We start from the raw sequence: 23,928 nt of genomic DNA on the forward strand, positions 1-23,928 counted from the left end.
AGACAGCTCTGCTGGATGTATCAGGCTGAAGGTTGTCTTCATAATCCTCCCTTTGACATACGTGCGCATCTCAAGTCAGACCTTGCATTTACGCTGCTTCCTAGACAAGAAATCCATAGTCTCAGAGGAGTTCTACCCTGCTTCCTTTCCCTTTCTGTGAACGTTTTGAGGCACAGTCTTCATCCCAGAGGGAAACTCTGGGGACAGAGCGGCTTCCTTATTATTGCAGAGTAGCTCTTTTTCCCAAGAGGTGTCTTCCCTCTCTCCCCAGCATCCTACAGGCAGACCCCATTGATTTTTCAGTGTAACTTCTCATGCAAGTCAGTGGTGCTGAGGCTGCTTCACAGTCAACAGAACGGCACTGAGGCCCATGCCTCAAATAACTACACTGGATGGTCCTGCGGGGACCTGGGACCTGCGGAACAATAGTCAGGAAGCTGCCCATTTTCTGGGCAGCTGGTACAGCAGGGCTGTGTTTTCTTCTGCTCAGCTGCCTCCACAGGACATTGGAGCATGTGGCCCTCTGCAAATTTAACTTGTGCTTCTCAGAAGTTCAGACTTAGGGCTTAGCACCAAGAATTTGCTGAAGTAAAGAGGTACACTAGAATAACAACTATCAGGGACTCTGAAATGAGAGGCAGTTTTGGAGCCATGCAAGCCACAGATGAGGAGAATCAGTAGGGTCTTTTGGTCTTCCTGAGCCAGACAAGTGGTCCAGAACCCAGCCCAGTGTAGGCCTGTGGGCAGTATTGGACCTTTACCATTCTTTGTCTTGTTTCCATGTTAGCAAAGTGGAACGCTAATGCCTTTTCTCTCCCATCCCTTGCCTGACTTCTCTGCTTGATTTTGAACTCCTGAATGGTCTCTCCCCATGAGCAGCCGAGTGGATCCAGTGGCTACTGTAATACAAACAACGCTCAGTTGCAGGTTTTTCTTTTTCCTCTTCAGTGTGCTGCATTTATCAGCATCAACCACGAGCTCAGCACAGTCAGCCTTTCCCTTGCTCTCAGCACCTCAGAGCAGTTGGAGTCGTGAATCTTGCTATTAATAATACATTGTACAAACTTGGTAGAGAGCTCAAAGTTTTCCATGTGTGTGCTGGAGTTTGATTGTAACTGTGGGTATCATTATCATCAAAGAGACTGAGGAATGGCAGCTTTTAGTTAAACAAATGGAAAGCTGTATTTAGTCTCTTTTGCCACATTGTGATAGGAAAGAATAAAGGCTTTTAAATATGTTTTACAGCTGCTGTTTCTTAGGTTTTTCTGCCTTACAATAGTCTCCGTGGTTCTGACTGGGAAGTTGTTGCAAAAGCTTTTTGTTTTTAAGCCTCCTATTGAAATAATACATATTAATTGTCTCATTCCTGAGTGTTTTGTTGTGGCGGAAATTTTAGATGGGGGGGGTGGGGGGGTGGAAGGACGAGCTGTAAAGCATCAACAGCTGAGAGGGGGCGCCCTGGGTGAGTAATGAGAGAGGGGGCTTAGACGACACACTGCCAGCAGAGTGTGAAGGAGAAGATATGTCTCCCTGGAAAGTGAGAAGACAATTGGCAGAGGAACCCAGCGCTCTTTGGGGGAGAGCTGGGAAGGGGGAGCTGGAAATGCTCTGCGAGGAAGCTGGGTGGGAGCAGGGGCAATGCTAGAAAGGAGCAGCATGAGAGCGTACTCTTTGAAGAGAAGAAAAGAGCTGGATTCATCATACTGTGGCCACCAAAAATGAATACCAATGAAGCAATTAGCTCTGTAAGCAATGGGACAAATGAACACTGCTTTCCTAGAGGTGCTTAGCATGTGGCTGGACCCACAGGTATATAATAAAGGTGGAGCTCAGGTTTTTCCTGTTATGATGGTACTAACATGGTCTCTCTGTCCTGTCTCCCCAGATGTTTTTACAAACCTTGCAGAAGATTTGTATTTCTGATGAAATCGTCCAAAGGTTCAAAAGTTACTGTAGCAGCAGCAGCAGCAGGGAATCACATACTCATATAGCATGTGTAAGTCTCTTCCTTTCCTTACAAACTTAAACTAAAAGTATATATGTATATCCTAGTACTTGCAACACAGTGTTATCCCAAAGGGCTATGGGTAGTTTAGGAAAGCCATAGTGATTGCAATTACCTCCATTTTACGTGACACAACACAGCGTTACTAGACCCATCCCAGGCAGAGCAGAGGCCCCCATGCTCCTACCACCACTCACCACTCTCCTCTGTGCTCTAAGAAACATTTTGGCCTTTTACCTGCTGAAAAATATGGAGGCAGTGGCTTTCTCTTCTAAGATGTTCAGAATGGGGGTGCCCAGGAAAGGCAGTGTGAGCTCCCTTCTCTCTGCTCAGTCCCACAGCGCTGCGTGCCAGGCCCGAGGTGGCTTGACTGGTTACGGTGCTGATGCCAAACAGAAGGTAAGCACCAAAGAAGCCTCATCTGTTAAACACGTGAAAGGTGAATTGACAGGAGTTCAAGCCAAGTACTGAAATGTAGCTGTGAATCTGAAAGCTTTGTTCCAAAGAATCAAAGTCCCACTTTAAAATAAGTCCAAAAAATCTCATCCTGCTTCCATTGAAGTCAATGGCAAAATTCCCACTGGTTTAACCAGGAACAGGATCAGGACACTTCCAGACAGATTTACAGCTAACACATGCTGTAATGCTCACATACTGCATGCGCTTACTTCTATTTCCAGCCATGTTAAAAAATTATAGCAAATGCCTATGGATTTGTGCGTATGAGTTATTGTGCTGCTAATGAGAGGAAGAATTACCCGAACATGGTTTAGATGGTCATCCGTTGCCAGCACAGATGAAATTGCTGGGTCATTCACTGGCTTCGTATTGCTTCATCCCATTAGCATTTCCATTAGAATTATTGCAAAATGTAACTCAATTTCTCTTTTTTTTTTTTTTTTTTTTTTTGCGGATGTGGGGAGGGATACAGGCTGTGTTTGCAACTAGAGCTGCTAAGGAATTGGAACTGAAGCTGTAGGCACACTTTTGTGCCACACTGCAGCCACTACCAGGACGCTCCTCTGACAGGACCACTTCTGCTTAACTGGGGGAATAGGAGAGGTTCTAGGTAATGAAACAAATGAAAACAACTTCTTACAGCTGAAGGCCACTACACATAATGCATGCACACTCATGCACTAGAAAGCTTTGCCTAATTCATTCCCACATGCTCCTTGCTTTGGGCAGCTGAGTCCATCCCTCTCAAACATAAAGAAGTTTTCAGTTTAAATCCCCCACAAAGATCTTGTTTTTCAGAAGTGCTGCAGAGAGCCACCAACCACTGGGTTTCTCAGAAGCCACTGTTTGCCAGTTCCTTTGGAAACGAGGCCCCATGTTCTTTGCAGCTATCATTACCCCAAAAAAAAAAAAAAAGAAGAAAATCATCTCATGGCTGAAGCCTCCCTCCCTTCTCACTCCTGCCATTTGGGAAAAAAAAAATCTATTGTCTTCCTGTAATTGATCAAGCATAAACATTCAGCTCTACAGTTTTACAACTAATCACTCTACTTCTAAGACACGTGTTTGCAGCTATGCAAGGCACCAGCTGCTGTCATTCCAATGGATATTAATTTATATTGTCTCCCACTCCCGTCCTCCCTGTGCCGATACACAAAGGGAGCGGGGTGGCGGCGGGAGCTTTAGATGAAGACATCTGCTTGAAAGGCAGACAGTAGCTGTGCTGCTGAGATTGCACCTGGACTTTCACTGGAAAACCAGACACACCAGTTGCTTCCTGGCACTTCAGGCTTCGGTACGCACACAGGGTTTTGACTACTATTATTTCCTTATTTACCTCCATCCAAGGGAAATGAAATGTCGGGACAGAGGGAGAGAGGGAGAATTCAGGAGCAAACCTGAGCTGACTGAAATAAAACGTGACAGATATGCCAGGGGGTGTGGTGGGCGGTGCGGAGGGGGAAGACGGAAGCTGGAGCCTCTGATTTTGCCCCCCAACAGAAGTTCTTTCATGCTGGTTGGCTATGCCCGGCTCTGGAGAGGCTGGCAGCTGTCCGGGCTTGTGTGCAGCATGAACCCAGCCGCTTGCAGCCTTGGGAGGAGGAGGTGGAGGGGAAGAGGACTTGTTCGTTGCCCTTCTGTGAGGTCGTCCCCCCCCCCAGAGACAGGCAGAGCTTGACACCGGTGGCTCTAGCCTGTGGCCCTGCTGCAAGCATACAAAGTTGGTCTCCCCCTTACCGCCCTGGCCTGCTCCCAATAACTGAACTTAAAAAGCACTGCACACAAATTCACAAGCTCTCCCCACCCGCAGCGTGATGGCTATAGCCCTGCCCAGAACGGGCTCACGGAAGCTCACAAACCACCACAGAGTCTGCTACAGACCTCCTCTGGGACCACCACAAGCCACCTTCAGCCAGCACCCCTGGGGGAAAGTCCTGTGCACAGGGACATACAGGGACTAACACGCTCTGATAGAACAGTCTGTTCTGCTAAAGCATTCAGATACAATCTCCCAGATAAAACAAAGCTGAAGGCTTGACCATAGGGGATATGAAAGATTTCTTTCTCCTAAGAGCAGGGCTGTTTCCCAATCCCTCCGCGTTCGCTAATCAAATACCAATGTGACTGGGGTCACATTACATTATGGCTGTCAGCTGTAAGCCCATGCTGTATTTTTCATGTCCTGTCCTGGTCTGCTGTGTGGTGCTGCTGTCTCACCCCCAGAGGCAGCACTACAAGACTTTTCCTTATTACTAGCCTTGTGGTTCTGCTTGGAAGCCCTGATCCAGGCTTGGGCCCGGTGCTGCCACATCCCATACAAATGACTAGTGAAAAGTTCACTAAGCAAAGAAGTTGGTTAAGTAGCGGCTCTGTAGCATTTAATTACACCAGTAAGGAGCTGAGGGATGGTAATGTGCAGTTCAGATGTGAGGTGCTGTTTGCCCACATTTCCTGCAGCAATTTTTCAAAAGAACGAACTAGGCTCAAACTGGGGACATATTTCTCTTTTTTTAAAATGCAGATGGACAAGAAGGTCGGGATTCTTTTTTATAATGTCTGAGCTAGCAGGGTTCCAGAGACAAATCTAAAAATCCTTTCTTGTTATTACATTACATGCCTGAATTCCCACTGCTGTATACCACATAAAGTCACTTACCCCCTGTGAGTGGGTATAAAATACTGCTTCTGGTGGAGAATTCATATCTAGGCATGTTTTATTTTGCTTTTTGCCCAAGGTAAATGAGAATATGAGTGAAGGGTGGTGAGGGTATCTTTCTTCCCTGTTTTTTTCATTAACTGAAGCTGAACCTATTGATTCTTTTGGTAATCGCCTCAGAGTCTGTAGTTATGGGAAGGTGACACAAACATCTCTTTTTGCTCTGCAAAACTTGCCCTGTTACCAGAGCTCATGGTTTCACTCCTCTGTTCTCCCTGCAGGTCTCCAGAGAGCTCTGCTTCCCCAGGGATGAGCAGGTTGCAGGGCACCAGCCATGTGAAATATTAGTGCTCCCTCTACACATACACCCTCGCATAAGTCAAGATATTTTGGGACAGAAATGTTATTTTTAGCATCCCTGTCCCTCTGCCGCAGCCACTGCGAGGAAGAAGCTAAGGAGCACTGACCATTGTGCCATTAGACAGTTCTGACTGACTAGTCCCACTGAAATATATGACTCCTCCATGATGATGTTGGGAAGTAATACATTTTAACATACGCTCGCCACCCCCTTCTTTTCTATAAACAGATGACATCTCGAAGGGGCAGGCTGCAGATGGTATTGTTTGTCTCTTAGCAGCACGCATATCCCAGGTTGAAGTTTCATGGGGGATTGTATCCAGGCCACTGGCAAGCCAATATCTCTGAAGTAGTGTCCATTTAAAGGGCTGCTTTCTAGCTGAACTCTTTGACAGAGACCTAAGGTCTCAAGGCAGATCAGGGAAGAGTCTCATGTTCCCCAAAACTCTTCCACTGGATTTCCCAGTCCACTACCCACACTTTCTGTCAAGGTTGTCCAGATTCCTAGGAGCTCTGAGCCAGATGATACTGCAATGATTTACTGAGGGTGTGAGATGACAAATGGACTGTGGCAAACGTTTCCTTGTGGCCTTGGCAGTGCCGACAGCTTGGAAAAATCTTGGGGAGTGAGAGAGGCTATGAAGCATGCACAGCTCAGACTTCCACTGCCCCAGCCTATTCCATTCCACATCCACATAGCAATCCTCACAGAGCACACATGCATCAAAGGAAGAAGCAGGTGTGGGTTTTTTTTCCAGTATTAGATAAACTCTTAGCTGTAACCTGGGATTAAAATCTCAGGGTTTGCCCACACACTGATCTGTATACTGCACCTCTGCAATACAACTCTGTGTAGAGACCCGTATTTGAAATAACAGCTACTTTTTTTCTTTTTTTTTTTTTTTCCTTACCCTGCTTTTGGGATTGCCAGTGACTTCTGTGTGCACCAGTGCTCGCCTTGACACAGGAAACAAGAAGGGTTTCTCTGTCTTGAAAGTGTTAATTGTGTTGCGTTTGTAAGATCTTGGAGACCTGCAATCTCCGAGTGCCAAGTCGTCTCTTTCTTGCTTTCAATTCCAAGTACTACAATTCTGTGGGCCAAATAGAAGTTACTTTTACACGTACTGTAGCTCAGTCCAAGGGAGAGTAAAGGGGCAGCTCAGATCTCCAAGCCCTTCCTATACACACATGGTGCCTCAGTGCCCTGGGGCTCTTCTGCAGGAGGGACTCAAGTGGGTCAAGCTATTGGGGTGTCAAGGCTTTGGGGCTGCCTGTCTTAGGAAGGAGCAGAACAGCTGTGAAACAGCTACACTAAACACTATATCCAGCCTCCATCCAGGACCATCAGTTAATCGTAAGATCGCCAGTTGCTGGCACCGCTGAGGAGAACCATCCCTTCAAATACAGCCAAGTCCCCAGGGCCTCTCATTGCAGAGGTGAAGGGGACAGCTTGACCCTGCGGGGGACAGGAAAAACCCCAGGTGCCTGTGACTATGACCAGACTATGCAAGTGCCCAGGAGAGACAGAATCGCAAAACGATCTCCTCTGCCCTGCCGTCACCGCCCTGCCTCCCTGCTGCTGCCAGCACCTCAGCATCTCTTCACTTGTGCCACAGCAAGAGGGGTGACAAGGGGACACAAGGAACCACTTTCCCCAGCTTGTCACAGAAGAGGCAGATGAATAAGTGGCAGGAGGAGAGGATGTACTGTGATGCCCAGCGCTGCGGGGTCTCAGGGTGGATGTGGCCGTGCTGGAGCCTGGAGAGGTCGGGAGGCAGGACCTGCCTGATGAGGCTTCCATCTTGCTGCCCAGACAGGGGGTGAAGGGCTGCACTAAGGAGGAGCGGAGGGCTGGGAGAGGGCCAGGCATGATGCTGCGGCAGGAACCTCCTCCTCCTCGTTGGTTTTCAGCCATGTTAGCAGCCAGCATGCTTGACCCTGGCTGATCAAAGCCTCAATAGGACATTGCCTTCATCTTCCTGCCCTGTCACTGCCAGCGGGGGCATGAGTTATTCCTCTTTTGTGTGTGAGGCCCTCCTCCTGGGGACCTCCTCTTCCCTCTAATCAAATAATCAGATGCGTTTATTGTTGTGGAAATCGTGCCCTCCCCTGAAATGCCTGACCAGCGGCAGCTTCCTGGCTTTGTCCGCAGCCCGCGGCCTGCATCCCACCTCCCCTGGTGTGGCCTGGGGGGCTGCGCAGGGGCAGCCGGTCACGCAGGGGGCCAGCCCTGTGCATGTGGTGCCTGCACAGAGGGGACCGCTGAGGGGACCCCAGCAGCCAGGAGTGAAAACACACACACACACCAGGGTTTCTCTCTCCACGGCCAACTTTTACCAGGGGAGAAAGCCTGCCACATCCCAATAGGTTTGCATTTGGAGAGGTACCGCATCACACAAGTGAGGGAGAGGATGGCCACAACCACGGTGCTTCCCCTGCCTCCACTGAAGCTGGCTGAAGAGCCTGGAGGCTCTCCTTGTCCAGCCATGGTGGCCATGGGGCATGATGTGTCCCACCTGGGCTTCCCCCTGAGGCTGAGCGAAGCTGGCGGGGAGCTCTGCTCGCTTGCAGCCATCTTGCCTGCTGTGGTGGGGCAGCAGCTCCACCTGGGACCCTCGCCCGACCCGCTGCCTCTGCTGCTGCTCACGGGTGCTGACCCAAGATCAGCTGTGCACCACAGCCAGGCCCTGCGCCACCTCCTCACCTGCCGGCAGCCCTGCCTCGGGGGGTACACCACAGCAGGGACCTGCTGCTACGGGGTCTCATTTCACAGGCTCTCCAGCTTAATTTAAACATGCTTAATTTGTCTACTGACGCTCCTGCCCCACGTTGCATAATGCATATTTTTTCCTCTGATCCCATATCCTGTTAGGAAAAGAAATGTCCTGACTGCACAGCACCAGCCTGAATTTTTTGGGTGGTTTTTCTTTTTTTTTAGCCCAGTTCTTTTCCTGTGTTTACACTCTTAAAGCACAGCATTTATTAATCTGAGGATAAGGACAACTTGAAACATCTTAGCTTGAGAAGGCTCACAGCAGGGGTAAAAGTAAACTGAGCCCATGCACTGCTTAATCATCAGCCGGTGCTGGCCCGAAGCGCCAGGGCAGCCCCGCGGGACCCCAGACCACCATGTGCAGGTTGCCACCGGGCTGCACAGCCCCCAGCCCCGCCACCCTCCTCGCACACAGCCCGCCTTGGCTGGGCTGCGGCAGGGCACGGCGTGTTTGGGTGCCTGCCGCTGAGTCACTGTGCCTGGAGCCTGCCTGCCTTGCACCGGGACCCACACAGCGCGCTCATCTATGTTCGGCATTTGTTGGGCCCATTTTGTATCGTCATGCCGATCGGCGTTCTGGCTTGTGAGCCAAGGCTCTGGTTATAGGAGGTGTGGGGAGAAGGGCAGGACAGAGGTGAAAGGAGCAGAGTGAACTGGTAGGGAGCAGGCTTTTTTTAATAAATAAAGGTTTTCTTAAAAAAAAAAAAAAAAAAAAAAAAAAAAGGTTTAGCAGATTAAAGCAGACAAGCAGGTTACTTAGCAGCTAGAGGATAAACCTGAACATCCTGGGTATGTGAAACATCAAAGTATTCCCCAAAGCGGAGGGCCTTGAGAGCTGCCCTGTGGGCTCAGTACGCAGACCCTGCTCTGGTGAGGCTGTCTGCAGTGTGTTTTCGTTCCTGCCCCTGGGAGCACGTGTGCCCAGGGCAGCGCTGTGCCCAGGCTCTCCTAGGATGGGGCGGCTAGTGGGTGTATTACTGGCTCTCTGCACCTAAAGCACAAATCCAGTTGGACTCAACCTCATTGAAGCTGGTGAGAGAACAAGTGCCTCTTGTTCAGCATAAACATCCAAGAGGAGACATGTAACCAAATAGCCAAAACAAAAACTGCACTCCTTGAAACACTGCCCCAGCCAGCACCCGTGCTGGGCCAAGGGCTCCCATTGTTCTCCCAGAGTCTGCAGGGCCGTGGGGACCCGAATTCAGCTGGCAGACAGGCTCCTCTCTCGCCTCTGGGGCCCGGGCAGCACCGGCCAAATGTCACTGCTGCCAGCCAAACCCATGACTGATACAAACCACGTTGCAGGGTGACTTCAAACATTTGCTGGCATCCCTGAGCCAGCCCCTGCCAGGGGAACAAACAAGTCCTACAGAAAAAAACACCATCATAGAGCCCCTGCTGCAACAGTGACCACCCCGGCCGTGCTTTAGGACCTGCTGCTCTGGTTGCCACCTCGCTCTCCCCAGTACCCCTCACACAGGAAACTTTGGGAAGCAGCCATCCTGAGCTGAGGAAGCCCAGGTAGATGGGAACCTCAGTGTGCCCTGCACAGCAGGGCCCACAGCTACACTGTCTCCCCCAGTGCCCCATGTTGCCCAGGCCATCAAGGTGATGTGCCTGTTACCCCCAGTCTACAAGGAAGAGGGAGGTTGCAGGGCTCCCTGGTGCCTCCACGCATAAGACATCCTAGGAAGGGGAAAAGCCACAACCTAAATGAAACCTCACAATTTCCCCTCTTTTCCTAATGCTAAACACAGAAGAAAAGCCACAGGCGAGAGCCTCAGGAATTCAAACTTGGTGAATGCTGCCTCCGCTCTCAGGAAACTTGGCCAGAAGTAAACATGCAGAGGAATGTAACTGTTGCAGAAGATGGTGCTTGGCTTTTCAAATCCAAGCCCCTAAATACATTGTGCTTTGGCTGTGATTTAGCGTTCCTGCTTTGCTTTTCTGTTTTGTAGCAACGGCAGCGTAACCACTCTCTAATCCATCCTCACCCTCCAGCCTTGTTCCCATCACTGCTCTATCCACCCTGTTGTGCCATCAAAGCAATTTGGGGGACTGAGTTGGGAAATGATCCATGTTAAAAACAGCCCAGTGAAGAAAAAACCAGTTAAGTCTTTTTTTTTTTCAATAGCAGCTCAGTTACCTTTGTCCTCTCACAGCAATGAAAATCCCTGCAACTGGGGAAGGAGAAAGGACATTGGGGATGGGGGGACACACCAAGTGCTAGGGGGGAGGGATGGGGCAGGAGGGGGAGACTGGCAGCACGACTGCATTAAATGCACATTGGACTGAGGCCTCACTGTTCTTTTGTTGTATATAAAGAAAAATGAGTGGCCTGGAGGGCTTACTTCCAGCAGAGAGGACAGAAGAACAAGGAAGGAGGGAACCAAGGAAAGACATTCTCCATTCCAAAGAGGATGCGTGCATGTGCCTCTGAACAGACCCAGAAACACTCTACTTGTCCCCAACACTCCCGTAACTGAGTTAGTTGTGGTTGATTTGGCGGAATCTGAATACAGAGCTGGCAACTGGACATATTAAGAGCACCTTTGATTTCCTCTGCTTGCTGAAATAACCAGCAGGCCATCAGGCTGCTTAACATAATCTTAGAGCAGCCTTACGATTGCTCTAATTTATGCTTTAGACGTGCCACCTGCCCTCCCCACCTTGGCCAGGTCAGTGAGGACACTGCCGCTGTGCCATGGCCCCGGTGCCTGTCCAGGAGCACTCACCCGCTGCAGCAACTCTGGCAAATCTTTTCCACAGCCGCGGCAGAGGCCTCCCTGCAAACTCAGGCCACCTCTGCAAATTGTCACTTACAGAGATGCAGGCGCTGGAGTGATGTGTAACATGTGGAAATGCTGCTCTGTCTGAAAACTTCCTCCTTGCTTTGCTGTGCGTGGCTCAGTCCTGGTTGTTCTGTACATCCATCAACTCATGAAGGTCACCGTTTCCAGCAGTTTTCTCTTGTGCATACATTGCTGTTAACTACTGACTCTCCTTCGGAGAGAGGGAATGGCTAGAAATAAACCAGCTTTTAGATCAAAAGCAGCAATACCTAAGTATATATGCATGTATGTATGTGCATATATAATTAGGAGGAAGGGAAAAGGGAAAGGAGGAGGAAGGGAAGGCTGGTTCATTTACCTTTATTTACTGATAAACTAGTTTCTTCATATCTGTGCTATTTTTTATTCTCTTTTCATTCCTACAAAAGTTAAGGCAGATGAAGCCTCTTAAAATCATGCTTCCCAGTTTGAAAATCTAGGCTGCAATTTTTTTTAACTTTTTTTTTTTTTTTTTTTTACTCTGGGTTGAAAGCTGTGATGTATGAAAACTCCAATTTAACAGAGCCTAGAGATTAAATCACATTGCATAGGTAAGGTTTTGGCAGAGAAGCAGACACTGCTTCCTAACCAGTACTCAGACTTTGGAGAAGAATAGGGTAGGTTTTAATGTAAGTTTACTTTTCCTGTAATGAATTTTAATGACAGCTTTCACAACTGCTTCTGTGATTCCTAAGAGAAAATTAAAAACCTACACCTTGAAACTTACACGACAATGCTGCTAACATCTTGCAGCTTTTGGCATTATCTTGGAGAACCTTTCAGTCCTGTTTCTATGCCACATTGTTTTCCTCACAAAATGTATTTTAAAAATGAAACATTGAATGTTCATTGCTTCTTTATATCAATTTTATTCATTACTTGCTGGAGGCAAAGGGCATGGTTTTATATAGACTCTTCATTGAATGTCTTATTTTGCAATTTTACTCTACTGTACACATTTCCCAATAAATTATTTTCTTTCAGATGCAGATATTCTTCTGGAAAAGCGAAGCAGGGCTGTTTCCTCTGCACTGAGGCTTTGGTTTTTTTTTTTTTTCTGTGAGCACAGCCAACTCGTCTGGCTTGGGTTAGTTTGTCAGGCATATTTTGGGAATGGTTTGAGAATTAATTCTGTTTTAAAGACTATAATCACCTTTTTGGCCTCTGAAACTGGTTCAGGGTTTTTGTGCCAGGCCAGCAACAGAACAGCTTTTGTGCACGTCAAAGGCACGTTCTAGACAAGCAAAAAGATGGCGGAGACAAAAATCTGTGTCTTACTTGCAATCTATACCCATGAAGCAACTGAATCAAAAGTGACTGCAACTTGTCCCTGTCTGTAATGAGAGCACAGCCCCAGCCAGCCGTGTGGGACGCCGGCCGGGGCTGCATGCTTTGACTCTGTATCACTTTCAGGTGCCAGTAAAACGTGGGTGTTGGTCACCTACGCTCACAGATGGCTCAAGGCTTCTCAGCAGTGAAGGCAAAAGTTATGTTTGAAGGTCAATATGGCTTTGGGGATGTCAGAGATCAGGAGGAACTGGGGATAAAAGAGGCAGCTAGGGGAAGGAGATTTTGGTGGTGTCAGTGGTACACAGGGAGGTGAAGGGCAGCGTGTGGGGAGCAGGCTGTGAGATTTGGGTGGCAAGAGGTGATCTAGGTGAGGGGTGCCTGTCCCTCCTCGTGCTGGTGATGCGTTACCTCGTAACTCCTACTTGCCCTTCTCCCTCCTCCCTCAGGCATGGGTAGCTTTGTGCTGCAAACAGGTCCTGACTCTTGGCTCAGCGGAGGCGTGTCACAAGCCTGGGATGCAAAATGGAAACTGGGGAGCAGCAGCCAGCGTATCGGGAAATGCCACCTTCCTTGTTGGTACGTGGACTTCACACATGTGGGACAATCCCCTCTTCCCTCCACCACATATTTGCTGCTCAGGTCTGACACGTGTTTTAACTTCTTATCCCTGTTCCTTTGCTCCAGTTGCCTCTCCCTATAATCCCACCCCCCCCACCCCCCCCCTTCCTGATTCCCAGAGCAATCCTGTCTCTCTGGTTGTCTGCATCAGGCACTCCCTTCCAGCCCATGAGGAAAAACAATGGCAGAGCTGCCCTCCCAGGAGCAGATCCCGTGCTTGTGAAGTAAAACGGATCCCTTCTTAGTCTCACTTGTCTCCATACTTGCGCAAGCCGTGCCTTGGTGCCTCCGCACCTTTTCTGCAGGGATGAGCACACCAAGCGCAGGGAGCCTGAGCAACCTCCTCAGACCTGCAGAGCCTTTGAACCAGAGGCCTCTGGGGCTTATTAGAAGCCCTGGACGCCTTCTGGGAGGCTGCAGAAGCAGCCCAGCTCCACTCCAATCTCGGTAATGGCATTTTGCTTCTGAAAGCCTCTCAAGTAGCACAGCTGCCAAATTGCAGCAGGTCACTGCATTTCTGCTGGGGTGAGTAACCCAGCTCTGAGACCCTCTGTGGGGAAAGGCATTACATCCCACGCTGCTTACAGTAGAATACACGTCTCATGAGGGTGTAGCATGGTTCATTAAAATTAATTAACAGTCAAATGGTTCCACATACTACTTTATGCAGACACAGCAGTGACTGCAAAACAGATCTTAACTCGTGCCTAGGTCCCAGGGAAGCGAGTGTTGCTGTGAGGAAACCATGGGAGACCACCACCAAGGCAGAAGGAGCACCTTCTGAACCTGCAGTCACTGAGTTTCCAGCTTTTAACACACTCCTAGTTTGTCTTTTGCCACTCTTTGTAAAACTTCAGCAGGAGAAACCGAGGTATTGCTGTTTAATTTGTTCAGTTTTTAGCTGAGTGCAAGTTATCACCCAATAACTTTTAAAATTGGCATCTCTGTGAATTGTAATTTAATACATACTAAAACTGACTTGCCCATGAACTATCTTCACCATAAATACCAAGATCTGCATTCAAAATGTTTTGAATTGCAGTACATGTGTATTTTTACTGAACCATTACTGCAATTTCTGCTGTATCTTGTTTTGTAAACCTCCTGGCACTTTCCTGTTCTTCTGTTTTGTTCTTTTACTCTTCCCTTTTTCTTTGTAATAAAACAAAATTTTCATCTTGAAAAGGCTACATTCTTCCTTCTCTTTTCACTTTTCACTTAAGTATCTGCTATTTTGAAAATTATTTAATCTAATATAACACTCTTGCCTGAATCTCAGTGTGCTCTGCAACGCAGCAGCTCTGATCCCATAAAGATTCATTTGTGCTTGTGCATAATCTGGAGTATGAAAAGCAGTGTCATCAGCTTCAGTGAAATGACCCACATACCTCACGTACCTGTGCAAAACTCTCAAGGAGTCCTAAATCTCCGACAAGATACTGCTGCAGCCATCTCGCTGAAATACAGCCTCAGCCGGTGGGACCCTGCTAGACAGCTGCAGAACACCTCCGTTGTTATCAACAGCAAGTGAAGAGCTCGACGTTGAGGTGAAACTGTCTGGGGAACTTTAGCAACAAGCATGCAGTTGCCTAAGCTGAAATTTGTCAAGACGGCAAGGGACTTCTCTCTCACTTCTCCCTTCAATCAGGGCTATGAAATCAGGACTCCGGCTCTACAACTGAAGACAATGCAGATTTGAGAGGGAATCAAGTTAAGTCCTATGATGTTTTTTTTCTACAAGGAAGCACAGGGCTGTTGTGTTTTTGTGTTTTTTTTTTTTTTTTTTTTAAGTCAAAAAGTTACCTTACCGATCCTTACCCGGCCTGATCACGCATGATCTTCTAATATCAAATCACATCCAGGAGTGCGGATTACTTTGTAGATACAAAGAGGAAAACAACTGCACATACAAATACATAATCATATATAGTCTTAAAGCCTTTATTTTAATGCAAAATAAAACAGGTAAAATTTATATAGCCATATGTAACAAAAGATCAAAATCTTTGATGTGGTACTAGAAAAAACTTTTCAAATTGTGTGTTGAATTTCTCCCCCAAGACAATCACACGCAATTTTCAAATCAGTTTCACTTAAACACACAGGTATTGCCAGGATCACAAACACCTCTCTCTCCCTCGCAATAACAGAATAGTGTCTTATAAAGCCTTTTTTTCTATGCAGAGATAGCGAATAGCGCTTCCGATTTTGCATGCAAGCCTTAAGAGACTCTGCAGAACAGCTGTGACAGAGCACAGGTGTAGGGCCTTTTGGAAGTGCAAAGCAGTCCCTGCTCAGCGCAGCGTCAGGATGCGGCCCTGGCAGAGCAGTCGGTAGGATTCACTCACAGCACTAACTCTCTGATAAACAAATCTGTGATGGCTGGGAGGAGGAGGTAGCACAATTCATCTGTAAAAAAATTAGGCAGCATGTGAAGCTATTTCTAGATCAGGAAGCTGGAGTGAATTAGAATTCAGGGCTGCATGCACTTTTTCAAGGCAGGAGCCTTTTTTTTTTTTTAATGCTTAGTTCCCTACCCCCTTTTTTTTTCCCTCCACAAAGGGCAACTGATATCTCTTTACGCATTTGAGGGGTGCCTAGAGACTTCTGCATCTTAATATATCACAGTGGTAATGTCTGCTCACGGGCCAAGATCATGGCTCACTAGTGGGTGGTCACTCAGAAAATCCACAGGCTCTTTTTCTATCTCTTAATCTTTCAACTGCTGGGCCCGGCTGGCCCTGTGCCAGAGCCAGAGATGCAGGCTGCATGCCACCAGCTCAGGAAATCAAAGCTTCCAGCTTCACGTGAGAGCGGGCCCCTCTCCCCCTTGTCTTGACTCCTGTTCACACGCACACTCACGGCACGCTGCTCCGGTGGCAAACCCAAACTCTCCCTTCACACCAGCTACGTCAGTAACTTCACTGCTGGACTGGCACATTTTGGATGAGGGAGTGCGAGGCAATTACATGTCAAGAGCTTTTCAGACTCATAATTTTCCCAAACATATGGACATATGGGGAAAAGAACAACTTGTTACTTAACGGCTCTTTTGGATTTTGCAAGTGTGTATTTTCAACCGTCAGTTGTAGCACCTCGTGAATTCTGCACGGTACATATTTTTCCACAATATGGTGCTAAAATCATACATTTTACACTGCAGAGAAGCTGACTATATATACTGTAGTTACACATCATACTTTTGAAAATACCATACCTCTACCAGATATTAAACCAGCAAATGGCAATTTTCTCCCAGAACAATGGCACCAGAGATTGATGAGGTGCTCTGTAATACTTTTTGGTCTTGTTCCCCTAGCTAGGTCAGGCTGTTCTTCCTCCTTAGCTCCTCACCTGTAGGATGCATCCATATATTATACTTGTAGCGTTTTTTTTTTTTTTTTGGAAGAAGCTCTGTACTGGTCTAACAGCAGAAGCATCATTTAATAACCTGTTGGGTAAGATTAACAGCTCAGAAGGTGTTTGTTTGATCTGTCCGCCACAACTGAGTGGAGCCGATGCAGTCAAGGGGAGGTCTTAAGGAGAGATTCAGGTTACAGGGAGACAATCGCGCAGGTCCTTCAAAGGCTATAAATAACCCAGGAGCTGTTTCCATCCAGATTTTATTTGGCCCTGGCTCTTGAAATACTGTAAATAAGTTCTGTTCACTGTGCTGTGATGCCATTTGAAGGGTTAGTTGAGAGTGATTTATAAAGGCAGTAGCTTATATTCAGAGCTGTTCTTAATTGTGGCCTGGCTTGATAAAGCCACTGTCGCAACCATATTAGTTTCTTTACAGCTGGATCAAATGTATCAGGGGTTATATTTCAAGGAGGGAAAGGAAAGTATTTTAACTTGTTTTTGCTTCACTTTCAGCGGGCCTTCATAACTCCAGTGGCTACCCTGTGGCTGCCAAGTCCTGGCTGAATATCCTACAGCGTCTAAAACTCTTTGAGAGAAGTACAAGGCTGTGTACAGCACGTACACGACAGGATGAGTTTCCTCAGGGAATGTGCCTTATTTATGGAGGGTACCAAGAGACATCCAACTTTACATCCAGCCCTTCCTCCAGAGGTTTTTCCCTCTTACATTACTAGGGAAGAGGGCAGAAAGAAATGGAACAAGAACCGAATGCAGTTGCTTCATAATCTGTGCATTCTTCTCCCTCCCTCCCTCCCTCCCTCCCACCAATGCTTCTTCCTGACTGGATTCAGAGCTGTGTCTGCCCCTGCCCCAGGGAGTCCAGCCCTGTATCTGAATCACGGAGATGTTCCTCCATCACCCCAAAGCTGTCTCCTCTTCCCTGCTTCCCAGCCCCGCTGATGGGTAGAGATCAGTGTGGAAGCAAAGGATAGAGCCTGGCAGCTGCACGTGCTCCTGTGCCCCCGGGTTATGCCAGTCTCTCAACAGCATTAGCAGCAGAAACGTTGCCTGGGATTAAATGCTGCTTCTCATCAGGGCCAGTATCTGCTTGGGGTGGCCCCTGGAAAGCAGCAGTGCACAGACCCACCCTGCCCTGCACCTTGCAGACCTCTTACTCTAACGAGCCCTTTTCCCAGGGGTAACTAGTAAAGGGACACGCTCCTAGCAGGACAAACCTTCCCGGTGGTATTTAATACCTGGGAAGTGACCTATGTGATTTAATCTGTTGCATACCAAAGGTGTCAAAAAGACATCAAAGAAACTCTTGTGCTTAATCCTGGGCCAGGCCAGTTTCTCCTGATGAAGAGAGAAGCCCAAACAGTTTAATAACACTCCCCAAATGGCAGAAGTAGAGGAATTAAGGACACTTGAAAACTTCACAAAATATATTTCTAGGTGGCAAGTCTGTAAGGTTTCCCTGTGACAAAATCCTTGAGACAAATCTCTGAGCATCCACAGTGCTGTTGGGCCAGGTAGCACAGGTCCCACACGTTTCTGACCTCCTCCCAGGCTGGCTGGCTGCAGAGCAAACTCAGGCTGCGCAGGGCAAAGGGCCAGGCACATACACCACTGCCCTGTCCCCCCAGCCCTGCTGCGCTGCTGGCCCCCTCTCCCCATCCACACATCTCTTCCTACGCAATGCTGCAAACAACTTGCTACAAACAGCTGTTCCCTCCTCTTCCTTCTGGGCCCCAGGGTCTTGAAGCCCTCCCTGTTGCTTTCCCTTGCCTTTTCCCTCACCCCTTGCTGTGAAAACCCCCTTTCCCTGCTGGCCCCTGGCTGCAGGAACTCGAGTAGTTTGGCACTTGGCACTGGCCTGGCACTGCCTGAGGCTGAGCTTCACTGGGGGCACTGGGGGTGGCCCCCGCACCGACAGGTGCCTTGGTGCGGCGGCAGGCTGGCGAGGGCAGCCCCGGCCAGAGCTGGCCAGGAAGGGGCTGCCCTGCCGGAGCCAAGGCAAGACCTGATACAGGAACTTAATACGAATTACGGAGTCCGTGCCCGCGGTCACTGCCTCAGCCACTTCTTATAGGCCAGCTCCACTGAAACCCTGAGAGCGACACACTGGCAGCAGCTGAGGATCTGATCTCCGAGGTTTACGCTTAAAGAGTGCGCACTAAGAAACACTCACAAGCGCACACACGTGCACATCTAGAGACACACACTTAGGTGGGCGGCTGCCTTGTCCTCTGTGAGCCTGCCCAAGCATGGCGGCTAAAACTTCACGCCTTACTCCAAACGCAGTAGGTGCAGTAAGAGGAGAAGCTCGCTACACAAACTGCAAAAAATGAAGGCTACAAGATAAATGCTGGCACCACCAAACAGAAAGAGGAAGACAGAGGCCAGATTACAAATGTGGAACTGCAGCATCCTTAAAGCACAGAGCTGCTGGTCTGAACATGCCTGGAATGTGGCTGCTACCTTCGCAGCAGTCCCTTGTCAACTCATGATCACACACTGGATTACACAAGATCCCCAGCTTTGCATGAGGTCCGTACTGCATGCTGCGTTCTCGCTTAAAAGCTCTTCAACAGCACTCTGAAGTAAACTCTGCCCTTATACAGACAGCTACGTACTGTATAGGTGTAACTGGATTCGGTTAATAGCCCTGAGGTGTATTAAGTGTTGCGCTTCATTTCTAGCAGCCACTTTCTATTTTTAAAAGGAATTACAAAATACTCAACTGTCTGTACCTCACATACTCAAAACACATCGTACCTCATGTGGCTTTATATTGCCTGTTAGAAAGCACCTACGCTGAGCCCAGCTCAGTAAGAACGACTCCAGGTCTCGTGTGCCATTCTTACAGGCAGCTACGCTTGGGAACAACTTTACAAGGACGATGTCCAGCAGGATTCCTCCTGGGCTGTGCTGGCCAGTCCAGTGTGTGGCTATACAGCTGCAGTCATGGGGTTCTTCTGCCTGGGATCCTGTTGTCTGTACTGGTACTGGTCTGGACTGGTCCCACGGTGTCGGACAATTTCATTGTAAGCTGGTGCTCGGTGGGACTGAGGAGGGGAAGGTGGCACATCCTGCCGGAGGGGTCCTTTATGCTGGTTTGTGACAGGCTGGGCTGGATAGTACTGGGGGTACCGCAATTCTGCCACTCTTGTGTCTGGCACACGCATGTAGTTCCCCTTAGACGGGTGGACAACAGGCTGTCCTCCTTGGTAGTAGGGAAGATCTCTCTCTTTGTATATTACTCGTGGCCCTGTTAAATATTCCAGTGGCTCTGCAGGTCCACGCCTGAGGAGAAAAACCATAATAAAGCACATAAAAAGGCAGTCTACTAGCCCAGCGACACGTTATTGTACTCATGATCTATGTTTACTTTAGGAAAGGAAATGCCACCTCAAGCATGACAGGTCCAGATGAATAAAAAGAACTTCTGAAGGGTAACAAGCCTCCCACCTGCAAGCTACAAAAGTCCGTAACACCCAGGACGCTGGAGGAAGGGTCCAGCGCACACCACAGCCCTTTCACAATGGGGGAGCACTGGAGCCCTTCAGCTCCCAAAGTCAGCCTCCTGTGATCCATTTGCCATAATGGAAACAAAGCCCCTCTAAACAATGCATGTTTGACTGAATCTTATCTAGCCTGAGGATAAACAGATGAGTTGGGTCTGCAAGTCTGCAAATCCCATAAGCTTTACATGCACAAATATTCACGCTTTCCAAGCCATTTCCCACTATTTTTTCTCCTAACATGTCAGACTGTAAAACTTTCCAAACACTATAGCTGGAAAAACTGGAACTCCTGGAAGAAACACTAGGGATATGTCAGGCTACAATACCTGTGTTTAATGGGCGAGCTGCCAATGGGGTTTCAAAAAACCCCTCCTGTGATCTAGAAGGCCTGATATTACAACAGCCCTGTAACTTACCTGCATCAATATGGATCTGACAAGCTCTAGTTCACGTGAAAAGCAACATCTGAACATGTCATCCCTGAGGATGTGCCACAGAGCTCTCTCTGTAGCTTTCTGCATCTTAATTCCATGATTTGCACTAATGAAGCATTGATATTTTTTCCTAGTACAGCTTAACTTGTGATACTTTTGAAATGGCAAAAATAATTGTCACCAGAGCATCCCAAAAAGTTCAACTCAATTAGGAATTTTTGCCAGTCCGATTGCAAATGTCTTTGCACTTTGGGCAAAACCTCCCATTGTCTGCAGAGGAAGTTTCTCTCCAAGTGAGAGCTGAAGGAAAATGGCAGGGTTTTGACCCAAAACAGAGGCTGAAAGTATAAATCAATTACACCTGCTCTGTTGCTGCCGGACTGAACTCATCGGCTGTTTAAATATTCTTTGCATAGATTTATTAAAACAGTCATCATTCCGGTACAGCAGATCAGGTGTTCACAATTCATCAATGCCTCTCTTTTGTTCACACAGTGATTTTACAAGCATGCTCCCTCTTTCTTAATCTGGGCTCTCAAGACTCCACTGGAACTTGTTTTGCATGAAGTAAAACAAAACATGTGGTTTTCTGCTGCACTCATTTAAGCCCATGGGGTAAATCATGGACATAGGCAATGAACAAACACTATCTGCCTTGAAATGAACCTACAATTCTCCCCCTGGAATAACTTAGTGCAAATGTTTCCTGTTTAAAATGGAAACAGCAAAAGGAAGAATTCCAGGCCTTGGACTTTTAGGACCCTATGCTCCCCAGACACTTTTTGCTTTAAAAACAGAACATTATAAAAGACAGGCACTCCCAGCTTCCCCCCCTCCCAGTGAGATAGTCCAGACAAAGTGCTGAAGGGCCTGAAGCCACCCTCTGAGATACTAAAAGGACTCTTTACTGCTTGTATTGAGACAACTGCTGTCTCTGCTCACACACCTATGCCTTGCAACAAAGCCTAATTTCCACAGCAGACAAAACAGTTGCTCCATGTATTTCTATAGGAAAACTTGTTCCCTAAGTCAGTCCCATTACACTCAGATTTAATTCCTCTGTGTGCAAAAACACCGTTCCAATCATAAAAAAAGCTTCTTCAATGGTTGGAACTGCTTTCTGTCAAGCAGCAAACCAACAGGAAGAAATGTCAAACCTGCACCCATCACCTTTTAATAAAGATAATGCTCAAAATCCTGTATATTAGATTTTATAATATGGTCTCATCAGCAGCTATAATCAACCAAATTCTTGTGGATCACATTAGAAAGGGACTGAGCCTGGAACCTGCTCAAGAATCTACTGAAGAGCCAGCTCTAACTGCAAAATTGAATTACTCTAAAATAAAAAATTCAAGATTAATTGGTACCAAAATGACTGTTGAGAACTGAGCCACCAAAAAGGACTGAGCCACCCGCATCAGCTACTGAGCCTTTAGCACACAGCTCATCCCTCAACTCACACAAGAGCTCTGGATGTTGCAGGAAAAGAAGCGGATGCATTGTGCCATCCAGCCAAAAGAGCTGTTTCCAGGAAAGCTCAGCCAGTCCGGTTCTAGGGGACAGTGTGACACTGCTGCCACAGAAGCTGTGACTGTGCAGAGGGTAGAGCATTCAAGCAGCACTGACCTAGGACCGTGCAGTGAAGATGAGCCTGAGCAACCAGCAAGTGTGCCAGATCCGAGGTACGTACCCAAGCTGCTTGAGCTTGTGCCATCAGGTCTTCATTGCTGTTACCTATGCTACAAAACTAAATCCATCATTAGTTCACTTATAATTATAATTAATACCACCTCTGGTTGTGTAGACAAACTGCAGAGGAACATGTGGATAGGGAAAAATCTTTCCTTAAAAAAATAAATACCCAGTCTGTCCACTCTCAGCACCAGTTTCCCTTCTCTGAGGGTGAAACACCCTAGGTGGTATCGTTCTCGAGTGTCTTCCTCCGAGTCGGGGCTCAGCAGCTGGGAGGAGAGGCTGTACACAGAGACAAGGCTTGAACCCACTTCATATGGAGCCTTTAGCAAAGCCCTGGGGAAGGTATGTGAGGGTTTTTTAGCAGCCTTGGCAATAACACAAGCAGTGACCTAACCAGTGATTACCAGAACTCTTGCATGAGTTGGGAAATGCTGGTAACTGCCCAGATGGCTGCCCCTAGGCAGCATGACCGGAGGAAACTTCATGAAAGACATCCTTGTGTCTGCACCACACTCTGCAGCCCAGTTCCCCTGGCGATCCCAGTGGGTGTCATGTGTGCAGGTACACATGCTACAGTGACAACGCTTTTCTTCCCTTTTACGGCCAGCACCACATGCTGAGGCTGAGTTATTTCCTGAGGATTCATCCTTCCCCACCTCCCCGCCATGCCCGGCGAAGCCTGCTCTTCGGGAGCTGCTCAGTGCGACCAGCCAGCATCCATAAACCTCTGACACAAACCTCCATCTGACAAGACTGAAAATACAGGAAAAACCAGCTCTTCCCTCCTCAAGTGTGTCAACTTAACCATCAGAAAGTCAATCTATTTAAGGTAGAAGAAACGCGTACAGGTACCAAGCTCTGGCTGCGGAAACGCTGTCACCATTAGGAGCGAGCCCGGGAGACAGGGCAGCTCCCGGCATGAAGAGCAGGCTCCTCTGACACAGCACCGTTTCCACGTGAGAGCTCACGGGGTGCAAGTATATGCCGTTGTTTATCCTTAAAGAAATTGCCGTAACAACTCAAACCAAACACTTTCTACTTGGCAGCCCCTTGTAGATGCAATGTTTGTTTCTGCAAGAAGAAAAACCACCTCTGCCTTTTCACTTGGCAGACATTGCCACCTCTGAGGAGGCCCTAATGAAATTCTTCTCCCCTCCCTGGCTGTTTTTGTTGGCTCCTGATGAGTTCAGAGTTCACAGGGCCATATCACACCTCCCAAGTGACCCAAGGTTTGGGGGTCAAACCAATAACCTCAAGTGGAAAATCAGTGACCCAGGGGAGTGATCAAAAATCCACAAATTGGGTCAAGCAGGTCTAGCCACTCAAAGGGACCAGTCCAGGAGCGTGCCCTCTGAGAGGACATGCTGTGTAGGAGCTGCTCTGACTCTCAGCTGTTTTCCAGATTTTTGGCCAGTTGTTTGACCTGGGGGTCCAGTGAAATTAATGGCAGGCAGAAGGTAGGGAAGCTGGCACAACATCCTGAGAAGGAACAGATCTCAGAGCTCAAAAAGTGTTTTTGCTGACAGTTCAGCTCTGCTGGCTCCCACTGGAAGATACCACTGACGCGTGTCCAGCTAAAAGCAGAGGCTGCTGCTTCTGAAGCAAGCAGTGAAAGGAAGGGAGGCAGAAGCACCAGGTTCAAGGAAGGAGTGCAACTGGTGGGGCAGTGTGAAAATGCACCCCTCAAAAATGTCACAGGCAAGGTGCCCCTTAAAATGTTCATTTTACTGTGAGGAAGTGAAATCTCAACTTCCCTGCAGGGAAATTATAGATCACATGGGTAGCTGCAAACATGTTTCGCCATATCATTTCATATGCTGGGTGGCAGCTCTTACTGGTTTATTTTCTAAATGATTCACCAGGGAAGAACTTGAAGAACTCCATTTTAAGCTTTAAGAGCCAAAGTAGCCTCAT

General features: G+C 47.9%; 1 protein-coding gene across 5 annotated transcripts in view; it reads right to left on the reverse strand.

Annotated features, from left to right (window-relative positions):
- Window positions 1-14,917: 14,917 nt before the first annotated feature.
- Window positions 14,918-23,928, reverse strand: part of PARD3B (par-3 family cell polarity regulator beta) — a 412,825-nt gene continuing 403,814 nt past the window's right edge. For all 5 annotated transcript variants that reach the window (XM_080400254.1, XM_080400256.1, XM_080400255.1 and 2 more), the window contains one exon: window positions 14,918-19,661. In XM_080400254.1, the coding sequence (XP_080256380.1) occupies window positions 19,307-19,661 (355 nt within the window). In that variant the 3' untranslated portion in view covers window positions 14,918-19,306. The remainder of the gene's footprint in view (window positions 19,662-23,928) is intronic.

Source organism: Falco punctatus, assembly GCF_963210335.1.
Source record: "Falco punctatus genome assembly, chromosome: 8".
NCBI classification, from domain to species: Eukaryota; Metazoa; Chordata; class Aves; order Falconiformes; family Falconidae; genus Falco; species Falco punctatus.